Source organism: Podarcis vaucheri (genome assembly GCF_965113315.1).
Source record: "Podarcis vaucheri genome assembly, chromosome: 3".
Classification (NCBI taxonomy): Eukaryota; Metazoa; Chordata; class Lepidosauria; order Squamata; family Lacertidae; genus Podarcis; species Podarcis vaucheri.
The window spans coordinates 123,579,347-123,594,092 of record NC_138761.1 but is presented as its reverse complement, the minus strand read 5'-3'; the positions used below and the strand labels follow the sequence as shown (position 1 = coordinate 123,594,092).

Sequence of the window (14,746 nt, the reverse complement as noted above, 5' to 3'; positions counted from 1 at the left end):
TGAAATTTAGGTATCATAGCAATATAGAATCTGTGCCAAAAGGTTCATAGAACTGATTCTTAGTTGAAATTATAGCTTGGAGGACAGCCTGCCAATCGACCAGTGTAGCTGCAGCCATTGGATGGATAATGTCAGATATCTTTGTCACTGCCAGCAAAAGAGAAGGGTTGAGGGAATAGGAGAATCTGGTCATAAGATAATGTACCATTACAGCTAAAGGGCCGTAAACTGGAGAACCCCCTCTCCAATCATGTTCTGAGGGTACTACCCATAGAGATATTACTGAAGTTCTGCAGTGTGTGTGTCTTATCAGAGACCAGATGAGGGACCAGATGAGAGGCATCCTCAGTCCTACAGAAGAAGGGTGAGATAAGCCAAAACATATTATTGTAGCCATGATAACTTGAAACTTGATCTCTGCTCTTCAGGTGTTGTTTTTTCACATGGTGAAAACTGGAAAGTGATGCGGCGGTTTGCACTAAGCACATTACGGGACTATGGCATGGGGAAAAGGTCCATAGAGGACAGAATTGTGGAAGAATGCAGTGTCCTGATTAAGACATTTGAATCTTACCAAGGTGGGTTAGTGTTTCCCTCTACTGCTCCAGGGCAAAACAACACTACATTAGATGCCCACAATATTGTGTTATATACATATTACTAACTCTCAGAATTATAGTAACCATGATTCCCTGTGAAGAAGTAACCAGTCTGCAGTGTTCAGGTCAGTGTGAGATAATGCTGACCTCTATCCCTCTTTCCTGTCCTGCCGCCTGTGATCCCCTCTCACATCTTTGCCTCCCAAAGGCTTGCACAGCTGTTTTTTGCAGCAGCCCTGGCTTCAAGCTCCCAAGGAGAGGGGAGAGGAGAGGTGGCTGAGGGAACACTTCATGAGGGAGGGTGTTTGAAAAAGGGTGAGAGGCCACTGTCTCTGCAGGCAAGGGGTGACATACCGGTAACTGGCTCCTGAGGCTTGGAGTGCATTAGCCCCCCAGGAAAACCACAGAAAGAATGTAACAGGTCAAGGGAGTCATAGTCTCAAAAAGGATGAAGACCCCTGCTTAGGTATATTCTGCCCATGACTCTTTTTAGAGTTGCTTAACTCAGATATCTTCAAGTACACCAGAACATAGGATCAGTTTCTAAGATAAATGTGCTCAATACATCGTAGGAACCTAAGACAGAGAAGAGCTATCTAATTGGTATTTTATCTGAACATCGTTTAATATTTATGTATAGGACAACCATTTGAAACCACCACACTTATGAATGCCGCTGTTGCCAATATCATAGTGTCCATCCTACTAAACAAGCGATTTGAATATGAAGACTCCACATTTAGAAAACTTCTGAAGTTGGTCAATGAAAATCTCCAGCTTTTTGGAAGCCCCTCTGTCATGGTAATCTAAGCTTTCTCAAATGGAAAAGAAATAATTGGTTGTATTCACAGAATACTCAATGTGGGTGCAATTCCATATTGTTCAGGCTTCACTGCAAAACACATCTTGAGAAATATGAGTTGCATAAGATCCCAGGACAGCATTTCCTTCCAAAGGTCCTCACTCAGCTGTCTCTGTGCAGTTTTTAGGAGGGGAGAGGTATTGCATATTTGCAAGGAAAAGTATTAGTAGAAAGGATTTGCAATCTTCAGGTATTAAGGAAAGCAGAGAAATTAATACTCACCTTCCAAAGTAAAGGTATATTGGCCAAATAATGCAAATAATTATTCGATTTAGATCAATCATCCTTCAGTTTTGAGCAGAAGTGACAAACAGACATTAATTCTCCAGTTACTAAAGATGAATGGAAGTGGTTATAATTTTCAAAAAGACAATTGTTGGAAATTCAAAAATATAGGAGCAGCTATTTTACACATATATTTTGGACTTGTAAGATTAAAAGCTTTTGGTTGTAAATTAAATTCTTGGTACCAATATGATTTTAATACCCAAATACATTTGATTTGGAAAGGCATAGCAAGCAAGGGAGATTTTGGACACTGCAACTGTTATAACCACTACAGCAAAACTAGTCAAAGCTAAATATATGTATAAATGTATATATGTATAAAACACATGGGATGCAGCATTGTTAACACAACTTAAAAGTTTTAAAGGAGATATTGAAAGAAGGACCCAAATAATTTTTTTAAAAAAAGCAAATATAAAATTTCAAGACAATATTCACACCTATTATTATTTTCATTCATATAATTGGATATTCTGCTGAAAATATAATAGTTAGATAACTCAAACCATAACTGATGATTTCTATATTGTATGCATGATCTTATGAAATTATATATAGTTGAAATATTTTATTTCTTTTGTAATTTCATCTTTTTTAAAAATAAAGGTGGTTTTTTTAATATACACGACCCCATTTCTATCCTTTGGGAACTCCACTTCTACATCCTTCAATTGGGAGAATGTCTGTCTATTCCTGTGCCCCACTTCCTGACCCAGTAGAGGACCTCTCCTCCTTATTCCAACACCTGCTTTTCTTACCCAGGAGTCTTTGTTGTGCAAGCTTTTTTGAAAGTCTAAGTCAGGTGTGGGGAACCTTTGACCCTCCAGCAAGAGCTAAAATGCCCCACCGCCAGCCCAAGACTGATGATGACATGAGCTGAGGTGAAGCAATTTGCCTCAGGTGGCAGATCCAACCGCTTCTCTGTCTCTGCTGCCAGCCATGTCTCAGTTTTGCCCATGCCACCATGGCTGCTGCCACAGTGCCCTGTATTGTGGCAGCACTGTGAGTGACACCATGGGTCTGTGGGGGGACATTGCCAAGAGGGAATTTTGCTGCCCCTGGCCTCTTCTGGTTGACCTCTGTCTAGGGGCTTGTCCCCACTCACCTCACAGAGTGTTTGTTGTGGGGGAGGAAGGGAAAGGAGAATGTTAGCCGCTTTGAGACTCCTTAAAGGGAGTGAAAGGCGGGATATCAAATCCAAACTCTTCTTCTTCTTCTTCAAACTGCTAATCCACAAGTACAAGGGGGGACTTCCGGGTTGGCGTGACTGGCTAATGGCGGATTCCCTCCGAGCTCCGGAGGGAATCGGCTTGACAGGGGGCTGGGTCTTGCCGTGCCGGCGACACGGGGACCCTTAAAAACCATGGGCACGGAGCCCGTGGACATGGTGACTCGGCGGGCACCGTAAGCGCCCTCCCGATCCGTGAAGGAGCCTTTTTAAAGGCTACGGACGGGTGCCGGGGAGCGGTGTGGTGCTGTGAGTCCTCCGCTTCCCCTGCCGAGCGAAGCCGCATGCCATTTGCCGGACAGCGCTGACTTCTTCCTATGAAATTTGGACTTAAAACTAAGAACAACAACCCGTGAGTAATTTTGAAAATTGGATTACAAATTTTTTGGTTCTGGATTCGGTACGAGCGGGGGAGGTGAAAAAAATGGAAGTCCGCCTCCCCCCTATTGTAGGCAGTTTAAAGCAAGGACCTGCCAACTAAGGTTGCGGGAAGAATTGTTGGGACTGGATAAAGAATATAATCCACGGATTTAAAGAACTAAGCTAATGTGCTGGAGGACGAGAATTTACTTTGTTTGGTTTAAGTACCATTTTTCTCAAGCCCGGGAGTAACCCGTGAAAAGAGCCTGCTGAGGATCTATAGGAAACCTTTGACAGCTGTCAAATTGGCTGTCAAAGTTGGAAAATCGGAAAGCTTAAATTCTAAACGGTTATATTGTTACAAAATATTGAAAGTAAAGAAAGACTGATACAAAATAATCTGACTTTTGGATCGGAAGGGAAAAGAACACTAAGTAACTAGAATCCCTCTAGAGGGGATTCTTGGACATTACAAGAATGGAACTAAAACAGGGAATACAGGAAATACAAGCTGGCTTGAAAGAATTAATTTTTCTCGTGGGAAAGCTGCGAGAGATGAACAAGGAAGGCCATGTTTTGTCTAAGAGTCCCTCAAACCCGAAGTTAATAGAAAACAAACCTACTGAATTGGAAAGAGACTTGATGAACAAAATACAGGCAGCTGGACAAGAAAAGGAACCAAAGATTGAGGAGGAAAAAATACCTGCCAAACAGGAGGAGCAGAAAAAAGGGACGGCTGAAAAGCTACAGAGGAAAAAAAGGAGTCAGAGAACTGCCAAGAAGAACTTTAATTTGACCAAGGTGAAAGTTGGACTGTTTGGGACATACAGATTTAAGAAGCAGAGTTGGTGCTCCACCTCCAAGCAAGTAGGCCTTGCCGGAAGAACCTGGGTCAGAATGGAAACGTACTTTTTCGATCGTGGATGCTTAGTATGAGAGAATTTCGAAGAAACCGTCTGAAAGGGACTGAGATAGACTTAAGAGCCTCGGACGTAAGATCACCAGGCTAAAAAGATGGACTGGGTGGTTTTTGGTTTGGGATTGAAACCGGGGGGAGAAGGGTGGGTTTAGAAGTCCGAAGGGGGTTTGATCCTTGTTTTTGCAGTGTAATAACTTTATGTTTTTCTATTATTATAAGAATGGGGAATCCGTGGATGGGAATTAGTGGCAACCTTGGGGAAAGTATCGTTTTTTGTTTTTTGTTTTTTAATTAACTTTTTATATAGGGTTAAGGTTTATATGTTCAATATTGTTAACTAAATTAAATGAAGGTATGGTAATGAATTAAGGTTTAGATCTATTATAAAGAATTACTTTAATAAATTAGGGTTAAGTCATTTTACTAAATTTTGCTTAGGATATTAAGGGGAAAACTTGCTTGAATAAACAATTGGAGTTGGGATGCAATAAGGGGTGACGTGGGGAAGTCCTGAAAAGAAATTATTGAAAATGAGTATCAAAAGGTGGAAATTGTTTTCGTTGTTTTTCGTGTGTTCTCTGGGTTGTTGTTTTTTTCTTTCTTTTCCTTTTTTCTTTCTATCTCTTTTTTGGTTTTTCTTTCTGGTTTGTTGTGTGTGTAACCTTTGGAAAATTTAATAAAGATTATTTTTTTTAAAAAAAAACAACAACACAAGTACAAGGGGGCTCCATAACTACAACAGCATGTAAGAAAATGGCCCTCTAGCCTTGGCCTCTAAGGGATATTGACTCAACGTTGCTCCAACCCAAATACATTATTGTTCTGTATCATTGTTTATTCCTCTGTGGAAGATGAGATATTTGGAGTACCACCTGAGAATTAAGCACTGGGCTTTTCTCTTTGTCGTATTTTATCCTTACAGCTGTATAATATATTTCCTGCTCTTGGCTCGCTTTTGGGAGCCCGTAAAACTATCCTTCAAAACAAAGATGAGATGCATGCCTTCATAAATGCCACCTTCATACAACACCTCAGAGATCTGGATGAAAATGACCAAAGGAGCTTGATTGATTCATTTCTTCTGAAAAAGCAAGAGGTAATGGAGTCTTTTAAGCCCACCAATAATTTTTTTTGATATTTTCAAATGTTAATAATAATATAAAGCTTTGGCTAATATCTGGAGTCTGTGACCTGACTGCTTGCAGGGCTGTTTTCCATTCGGACTCCCGCTCCTCTCAAAAGAAAAAGAAGAAAACCACCTTTGAGATACAGTAGCTCAGTTGGTTGGAACACGTTGCTGCGTATGCCAAGGTTGCAGATTCGATCCCTGTAAGGGACAGCTGCAGTCCTACACTGCAAATGTTTGGAACAGATGATCCTCAGGGTCCTTCCAACTCTATGATTCCATGATTCCATGACTAGTCAAACACGTCATGCTCTCCCCCCCCCCCAAGTATTTCTTTTGCACCATGCTCCTTTCTTCTGCCTGTGGCATGCTTTCATGGATAAAAGAGATTTGAGTGTGCTGGCTGTGTATGATTTTTCTGCTTTCCTAGACAGCTTCTCTGCTCTTTCCATTCCAGTGAGTGCCCTCCCAGCCCCTGCCTAGCTACTTTGATGTCTGCACATGGAATCCGCTAATTTCTTTTTCTTTTTTTTACACCCCAGGAGAAGGACAAGCCAAATGGATATTTCCACAATGAAAACCTAAGATCCCTTGTGAGTAACTTATTTGCGGCTGGCATGGAGACCACTTCTACCACACTGCGCTGGGGACTGTTACTAATGATGAAATATCCTGAAATTCAGAGTGAGTGCTTTTCATTGGGTTGGCTCCCATTACTCTAGCTCAGTGTTTCCCAACCGGTGTTCCGCGGCACACTAGTGCGAGACGTTGCCTGGTGTGCAGTGGGAGGGAGGCGGGCGAGTCGGGCGGCGAGAGGCGGGGCGGCGGCGGCGAGGAGAGGCCGCCCAGCGCGGGGCTCTCGCCGTCTGCCTGCCTGGCTGCCTGCGTGGCGCTGACGTCACGGGGCTGTAACGTGCCCCACATAGGCACACGCGGGGCGGCGAGCGAGCGAGCTCCCACATCCCATCGCCGCTCGCTTCGGCCGGCCTACTGGGCTGTCGCAGGCGGAAGGCCTGCGCATGTGCGAGGTTTTCGCGCCTTCGGGATTCCCTTCACGCCTTCCTCCTCCCGGGGCCTTGAGAGCGCGGGAAGCGGCAGCGCAAGACCGGCGTTGAGCCTGGTAGGTATTGCGCCTGCCAAGGCAGTCATTTGGGAAATGAAAACTTGCAAAGCAAGCAACCAGTTCAATCTGAAGTACGTGTATGCTTAATATCCTGTATCTGAAACCTGTTCTGCCCCCTCCCCCACACTTGGTGCCATTTTCATCTACACATGCAGCAGAGTAAGTTGACCCAGAATAGTACCAATTCAGATGGCAGATGGGAGAATGACAGTGCTGAATGCTTTCCCATGTAGAACAGTCCCTGCAAATAAAAACCTAGCATATTTGGAAGAGGGATGCTAGCCTAACCATTACCTTCTATGCTGTTACTTTTTTTTTTTTTTTTTTTTTTTTTACATAAGTAAAAAGTGACCTTTCCCCATCTGGCATGGTGGTGTGCCTCGAGATTTTTTTCATGAAACAAGTGTGCCTTTGCCCAAAAAAGGTTGGCAAACACTGCTCTAGCTAGCATATCTTGATTCTAGTTATACATAACTAGAGTGATACCTCTGGTTACGTACTCAATTCTTTCTGGAGGTCCATTCTTAACCTGAAACTGTTCTTAACCTGAAGCACTGCTTTAGCTAATGGGGTCTCCCACTGCCACCGCGCCACTGAAGCGCAATTTCTGTTCTCAACCTGAAGCAAAGTTCTTAACCCAAGGTACTATTTCTGGGTTAGTGGAGTCTGTAACCTGAAGCGATGTAACCTGAAGCGTCTGTAACCTGAGGTACCACTGTATCTGCGGGCCTGGGAAGCTGGGGGGTTGAGCCCCACAATATTCAATGAGGGGGGTGGCCCTCCTCAATATTCCACAACCGGGTGGGCCTTGTTGGGCCTAGTTTCACTGTGTGACATCCCACATGTTAGCCCCCCCCCCAAAGTTGGGTGTAATCAAGCATGCATGTTTCTGACTTTCGCTTCCTACATAACTATAAGCAAATCGTGTATTTTCAATAAAATTCTCAGGTGAATAGGGTCTTCCACAATTTTGCATTATGTTGTGAGATTGTGCTCATAGATCAGCCAGTCCCATTGCATAATGCAAAATTAGCTGTCAGTTGCTCCAGGAAATCTGAAGATATGAGTTGGTGGAAAACATATGCTTCTGAGTTTTGCATTTGGGGGGTGGGGACAAAAAAAACCACCAATGAGTTTATTTTAACAACAAAAATCGCACTCCACTGCCCCCAGATAAGGTCCAAGAAGAAATTGCAAAGGTTGTTGGATCTTCTCAACCAAGGATTGAGCACCGAACGAAAATGCCATATGTAGATGCAGTGATCCATGAGATCCAGAGATTTTCTGACATTGTCCCCACAAATATTCCACATGCAACCACTGTGGATGTTACCCTCAAAGGCTACTTCATTCCAAAGGTAATCACTTTGATTAAACTGCATTCTTTGCTCAGCTGACTGCAATCATTTCTTCTTTAATTAGGACATTACACTTTAGGCTAAGAAGAAGAAGAGTTTGGCTTTGATATCCTGCTTTATCTCTACCCTAAGGATTCTCAAAGCGGCTAACATTCTCCTTTCCCTTCCTCCCCCACGACAAACACTCTGTGAGGTGAGTGGAGCTGAGAGACTTCGGAGAAGTGTGACTAGCCCAAGATTACGAGTCCACCAGATTACAAGTCTACCGCTATGAACCACTAGGAGCAGGCCCCACTGACCTCCTTGTAAAGTAGGGGGCTTTGCCCCACTGGGGCCCCTGTTGGAGCCCCAGTTCCCTAGTCTGGGCCTACTTGCTTCTGCCTTCCTCGCTGCATACAGGTCTTTTGAGTCTATTGAGTCATCCCAGAAACGTTGGGCAAGGGGCTCAGTCAACTATTCTCTCAGCCCAATGATGACTGTTTAAGGAGCTAATGGTATATAATCTCTGGATTATAATCCAGATTGTTTCTTGCTTTTAAAAAAAAGACATTGAGGACTATACCATAATGATTTGCTTGACAGCCCATATCCATTTTTTAAATAACTCTTGCTTTTCCTTTGCAGGGGACTCACATCATGCCACTACTGACCTCCGTGCTACACGATGAATCTCAGTGGGAAAAACCATACCAATTTTATCCTGAGCACTTTCTTGACTCTGAAGGAAAGTTCATAAAGAGAGATGCATTCATGCCTTTCTCTGCAGGTACCGTAACTCAATTTCTGTCTATTTATACATATCCAATGTGAGCTTAATGAACAGGCCATCCTAAGTATATTAACATAAAATAAAACTTGGATGGAAGACACAATCCCAAACTGTCATTTAGAACTGCAATAAGATACGCAACATCATTCATTTTCAGTAGGGCCACTTCTGGGCCAGTGGCCAAATTGGACTCTTCAAGGCTCTCTAACCACCCTCAGAACTTCCCCCAGGCCTTGGCTTTCAGTGGACATGCTCTGTTTTCCCCTTGTGGGCTTTTGCCTGGCTGCAATGCGCCATTGATCTATGATAATGCCAGCTTCTTGCTGTGGTGGAAAATGGATACAGGCTGTTTGGAGGATTAGGGTACAAGAAACTCTCAGACCGTGGGCTGAAAAACATTCACTCCCCTTGGTTTTCAGCCCTGTAGAATGCTTCTTGCTGGGAGTTCATCTTTTGCATACTTGCCAACATTCCTCAGATGAAAATCAGGACATTTTTGATACCCACCCAACTCACCCTCCTCGAAAGACCATTTGTGGTGTTCCCCCCCCCCTTCAAAAGAAGGTTGAGTGCCGCCATTTCTAAACCAACAGGACTCAGGACACGCACCCTCCACTGTCCTGAGAAAACCCCTTAGCCCCAATCTGATTTTATTCTTTTGGTAGATTTACAAAAGGAAAAACACACACCGATAAATACATTTTAGAAAGAGACAAGATTAGACATGGATGCACCAAGCATTTTTTAATAAATCCAGACTCCTTGTGCTCCATTCTGCTCCCCCTTCCTCCCTACCAGGGCTGCTCTGCCCTATGCCTCCCCCTCAGAGCCACTGCATCATCACGCTAGGCCTCAACAGCCAAATCCTCTCCTCCAGCAGCCGCTCTGGAGGGGCAAGCACTGGCTCACCCTTCTCCCCAAGCTCAGCAGCAGAGCATGCATTGTGGGGCTGGCACTGGGGAATTGGGAGACTTGGAGAACATGCATTTCTTCAAGATTAGTGTTCATTCTTGTTGCATTTTAGAATGGTATCATTATGAAATTTCAAACAGTAAGCAGTTTGATGCATTCCATTATAGATAAACCAATAAAATGTTGTTAAGTAAGCCATGAACCCAGTTTCAATCCTGCTTGCGCTTCCTTACAGGTCGGAGAGCATGTTTAGGTGAGAATCTTGCCAAAGTGGAGCTCTTCCTCTTCTTTACAAGCCTCCTGCAGAGATTCACATTCCAGCTACCTCCTGGAACATCTAAAGATGACCTGGATCTTACGCCTGCTGTTGGGTTCACAACACCACCCATGCCCCACCAACTCTGTGCTCTGCCACGTTCATAAGACGCAAAGTTCATGGGTTGCTTATCCTCCCTGTGTGCACAACGCAAACCGCTTTTTAAACACCCTTATTAACCATGGACATTTTGGTTCAGTAGACTTCCAGTCGGATTGGCCCATGATGTGTCACAAAACTTAAGTGTTGCACACTATGTTCTGCTTAATGTTTGTAGGAAATACGATTCCGTGTTAATTGTAGTGCTTTAGTTCAGCCTAGGAATTAAATTTTGAAATTTACTTGATTCTGCTCAGAAAAAAATTTCCTACTATAATCTATATACCAGTAATATATATAATCTACATATAATTGAGAGGGGCTGCTAGGGGTGCCTTGGAAGATGGCGGATATTAACATCTATCCAGCCTGCACGAGATAATTAGAGGCTGATTATGGGGAGTAAATCAGTCTCCCTTCATCTATCCAGGGGGGAGAAATGCAGTTTTCACCCGCTGTTGCCATAAATCACCCCCGAGTTTGGAAGAAGGAGGGGGTGAGGCACTGGGTGTATAACCCTCGGCGGGCCTTGGAACTCCTCCGAAGCTGCTTCCAGGTGCGAAACTAGTTGCGTTACTTAAAAGGGGGGAAAATTGGTGAAAGATAACGCACATGCTTCAAGAGAGGCAGGAGGTTTTTATCCGCTAACAATTTTACCACTGAAATGAAGAAGACTGAGATGGAAGATTACATCAAAGTACTAAAGACATGGTATGTGGAATGGAATGCAACGGAACTGAAAGAGGGGAAACAACTTTTTTTTTTGCTCTATGTGTTTAACTAATAACCCTCCCTCTTAGAAGATCCATCACAGCAACTAATTGCAAATGGGACTAAAAATGAATTGTGTGGGAATAATATGAACTTAAAGGTTTTACTCTGTGAAGGATTTGGAAAGAAGAAGGGCTCTCTTTGTGACGCAGTTAGAATGGAGATGTGATACGACACCTGTGTTGCAGGAGGTTTGGTCTTGGGGAGGGCGAGCTGAAGATTTATTATTTTCAAGGAGATTGTGATCTGGAAGGGGCAGCCCTCCTGGAAAAAGACTAATTTACGATGCAACAGGTCGGGAAAGTTAAAGAGCGAGCTTTTAGACTGTATTTCATCTGAACGACAAAATGGCAATTGCTTGCTCGAGCGGAAATGTCTGGACTATTGGATGAGAGTGATTCACGAGAGAGTAGTACAAAGCCCACACAGAAACCCAAATAAGACTGTTTTTTTTCAACCCACTTGCGGAGCAACTCAGAGGTGAATGAAAAGGAAAATGAGTAATGAGAAGGATTGAGAAGAGGGGACTGGAAATATCATTCTTAAGATGAAAGCAGCACAAATATTCGAGGATTGGACTCCTGCCGATCAAAAAGCATGGGTACCCCCCACAAAAAATTATAATTTGGAAAACAATTGGATTACATGATAATGTATTGTTATAATTTGGATTAATTGGTTTGATGTGTTTAATTTGGTAATATGAAACTTAATAAAAATTATTTTTAAAAAAATAATAATCTACATATAATCTATATATTTTGTGTCAAGCCACTTCATTCCTTGTGTATTTTACTGCTTAATCATGTGGTTCTAAGTGAAGGGCACTTTAAAAAACAAAGATTTTTAAATACAATTTTTATTAACAGGCCAATCAAATCACATTTTCCAAATCACATTAGTTCCAAATTATACAGCCAGATTTTTAACTTTTGTTGAGGGTGCCCATACTCAAAGCTCCGGACGGGGGTCCAAACATCACTTATATTGCTGCTTTAATTAGACAGTTCTATCCAGTTCTATCCAGATAGTCTCTTTATTACTTTCTTCATCTTCTTGTTGTTATCATATATTCCTTTCTTTGCAATCTCTGATAATCTTCACAAACGGATTGGAGACAAACATCCTCTGTGTGGGTTTTAAACTCTCCCAAAAATCATATCACATAGGGACAGACGTCATTCCACATTTCTGTAAAGAATTTATCCTCGATCTGTCCTTTAATTTTCCCAGGCTTGCCAAGTATATCACAAAGGGGCTCTGCCAGGTTTAGATCACATTCCATTCATCATTCACATTCCGATGACCCTGGTCCTCCTCCCCCCGTCTTTCTTAGATAAGCCTGTCTTAGCAAGATGCCATTTAAAACTGCGTCATAAAATTTTTCCTCCGTTCTCCGATATTTACCAGTCCTCTCTTCGATCAATAATTCACTCCACACAGCTCTTGAGATCCTGTTTGTGATTGGTAAAAGGCAACGATTCGTCTTTCTGGGGTGGAGGGTTATTAATACTCACATAAGGCAAAGGGGGGGAAAGTTTTTTCCTCCACCCCCCCTCCTTTTTCGCTCCAAACATACCAGTCTCCTAATGGTGATTCATCGCTTGATTTATTTGTCCCTCCCGTCGCTCCGGTCACAGAGATGCATTAATCAGCAGTCTTATCTCCCGTACTTTGCTTGATGTATGTGCTTCAGCTTCTTTCCAATTATATATTTCCAATTATATTTTCGAGCTGAAGCGAACCAGGGCGCGATTGGAGAAAGCGTCAGGAAGAGCCGACTTCACCGAGGGCGTGTGCCAAGTGACCGGCACCCCCTTCTTTCGATTCCGGGGGTGCATTATGGACACCGCTGGCAAGGCAGTCCCCCCCCCATCTCCTTGGGGGGTCGGGAAGACTGCATACTTCCCATAGCAGCCTCTTAATTACCTCGTGTGGGTTGGAGAGATGTTATTGTCGCCCATCTTCCAATGCGCCACCTGGTGGCCCCCTAAAAACAAAGATTTAAGTGATGGATGGTCAAAAAGGAGTAGTCAAATTCAGGTGCTTCTCCTCACTCTGATGAAGAGGCTCAGATTTTAACTGAGGGCCACAGGTATAGCAAGTCTACAGGTAACAAAATAGATTAAGTCTTTCCATGTGAAAAGAGCAATGATAAATTCCACTGGTTTTTAAAATTTACACCAGGAATTTGATTAAAAACATTAAAAACTTTCTGTGTAAAAATCCTGTTCCAAAAATTTGGTTGGGTATGGAAAAACTGGGTGGGAGATGCTGTGATCACTAGGCCTGAACTATTGTGCTTTCTTTGAATAAAGAGTTAACTTCCCCGGCACTGGTGGTGTTTTTATTGCTGATCTACTCCTGCCTCCAGCTCCTGCCAGCTTATGAGGACTGAAGGTCTCCACCTTCCCACTGCCCTCTAAGGCCCCTCCCCCAGCAGCCTACAGCTCCATCACCTTGCATCTCATGACTTTGCTGTCTTCATTTCTCTCCATGTTCTGGGTGACCAGGGAGAAGGGAGCTGGTCGCAGCAGGAGGGGGAGACTCCCCGGATGAGGCAGGCCTCATCATCTCTGTCTCCTGGCCCCTTCCTCTCCTGTCTGAACTGCTTTCTGCCCCAGCTTCTTCCTGCTCATGAAACCCTGTTACCTCTTCAGCTCCGAACACCTCCTCCTGCCAGTCAGCTCCCTCTTCTCCCACTGACCACTCATCCCACCACCAGTGCCCTGGCTCTGAACTTTCTCCTCCTGGGGGTTTCCCAGCTGCTGCCTCCCATCTCAGCCAGTCCATGATACCTACCCACTTTGAACTTTTTATTTATTTACAGCCAAGTGATGTGTAAATGTTATGAAATAAATAAATAGGGCTCGGGTCCATCTTGCAGTCTCTTGTCATATCTCTTCCGACATTGTGATGTTGTGCGCTCATGATGTCACATCTTGGGCACAAATTGGTGCCTCTGCTTCGGGCATAGTGATCAACTGACTTGTATTCACATGTTAACAAATGCCTACAAATATCTCAGAGCATCATATTCCCAGTTAAATGCCCAAATATGAGCTAGTGATAATGGTTTCACTTGGGGAATACAACAACTGTACAAGCTGCAGAGACCTAAAAATGGTTTTTCATACAAGCAAATTATCTGTGAAGCCCCCTCATGCGGAGCGTGTGGGCCCTTCAAATCTAGGGTTTGCACACACCCCCTACCAATTCCTGTCAGTGAGGAATCCAGGTCTGCCCACATCTGAAACAGTGGCCTCAAGTGTAGCATGCTGTTCCTCACCTTAGGGGTCACTTTTCATCATCTGGTTCCTGTTGAGCGTGTTTCGTTTGTTAATTGAGTCCCACAATGCTAATCAGAGGCTTCCTGTTGAGTCTGCCAGCTGTTGAGTCCTGAGCACCCACGAAACACAGAAGTTATAGTTGGAAGTTTTGTTTTTGCTATTTTTTTGCATTTTGGTTGTCTGGCTTTTTCGATTTTTTGATGTGACTTCATTTTATGGGACTGACTTGTGACTTCGCTATTGTGACTGTGGCTTGTGATTTCATTTTTATGACTTGTTTTTGTGACTAATCTAATCTAGTTCAGCTACTGGTTGATTGTGTGACTGCAGAAATGGATAAAAGCCCCCATTCAAACTGACTATCATCTGTTAATTTTTTTCATCTAAAATACTGTCTTATTTATTTTATAGTGCAGTACATTGACTATTGGGATGTGGGTGGCGCTGTGGGTAAAACCTCAGTGCCTAGGACTTGCTGATCGTAAGGTCGGCAGTTCAAATCCCCACGTCGGGGTGAGCTCCCGTCATTCGGTCCCAGCTCCTGCCCACCTAGCAGTTCGAAAGCACCCCTAGGTGCAAGTAGATAAATAGGTACCGCTTTATAACGGGAAGGTAAACGGCGTTTCCGTGTGCGGCGCTTGTGCTGGCTCGCCATCTGCAGCTTTGTCACTCTGGGCACGTGACCCGGAAGTGTCTTCGGACGGCGCCGGTTCTCGGCCTCTTGAG

The 14,746-nt window shown here is 43.6% G+C and overlaps 1 protein-coding gene across 6 annotated transcripts in view; it reads left to right on the top strand.

Annotated features, from left to right (window-relative positions):
- LOC309528771 (cytochrome P450 2K1-like) overlaps nucleotides 1–13,065 on the top strand; it is a 38,578-nt gene extending 25,513 nt beyond the window's left edge. For 4 of the 6 annotated variants that reach the window (XM_082216413.1, XM_082216411.1, XM_082216412.1 and 1 more), the window contains 7 exons: nucleotides 429–578; nucleotides 1,240–1,400; nucleotides 5,179–5,352; nucleotides 5,925–6,066; nucleotides 7,679–7,863; nucleotides 8,488–8,629; nucleotides 9,780–10,201. In XM_082216413.1, the coding sequence (XP_082072539.1) occupies nucleotides 429–578; nucleotides 1,240–1,400; nucleotides 5,179–5,352; nucleotides 5,925–6,066; nucleotides 7,679–7,863; nucleotides 8,488–8,629; nucleotides 9,780–9,967 (1,142 nt within the window). In that variant the 3' untranslated portion in view covers nucleotides 9,968–10,201. Of the gene's footprint in view, nucleotides 1–428; nucleotides 579–1,239; nucleotides 1,401–5,178; nucleotides 5,353–5,924; nucleotides 6,067–7,678; nucleotides 7,864–8,487; nucleotides 8,630–9,779; nucleotides 10,202–12,805 lie in introns of those variants that run through there. The other 2 variants (XM_082216409.1, XR_014217892.1) reach the window with 2 other exon arrangements.
- The last annotated feature ends 1,681 nt before the right edge of the window (nucleotides 13,066–14,746 follow it).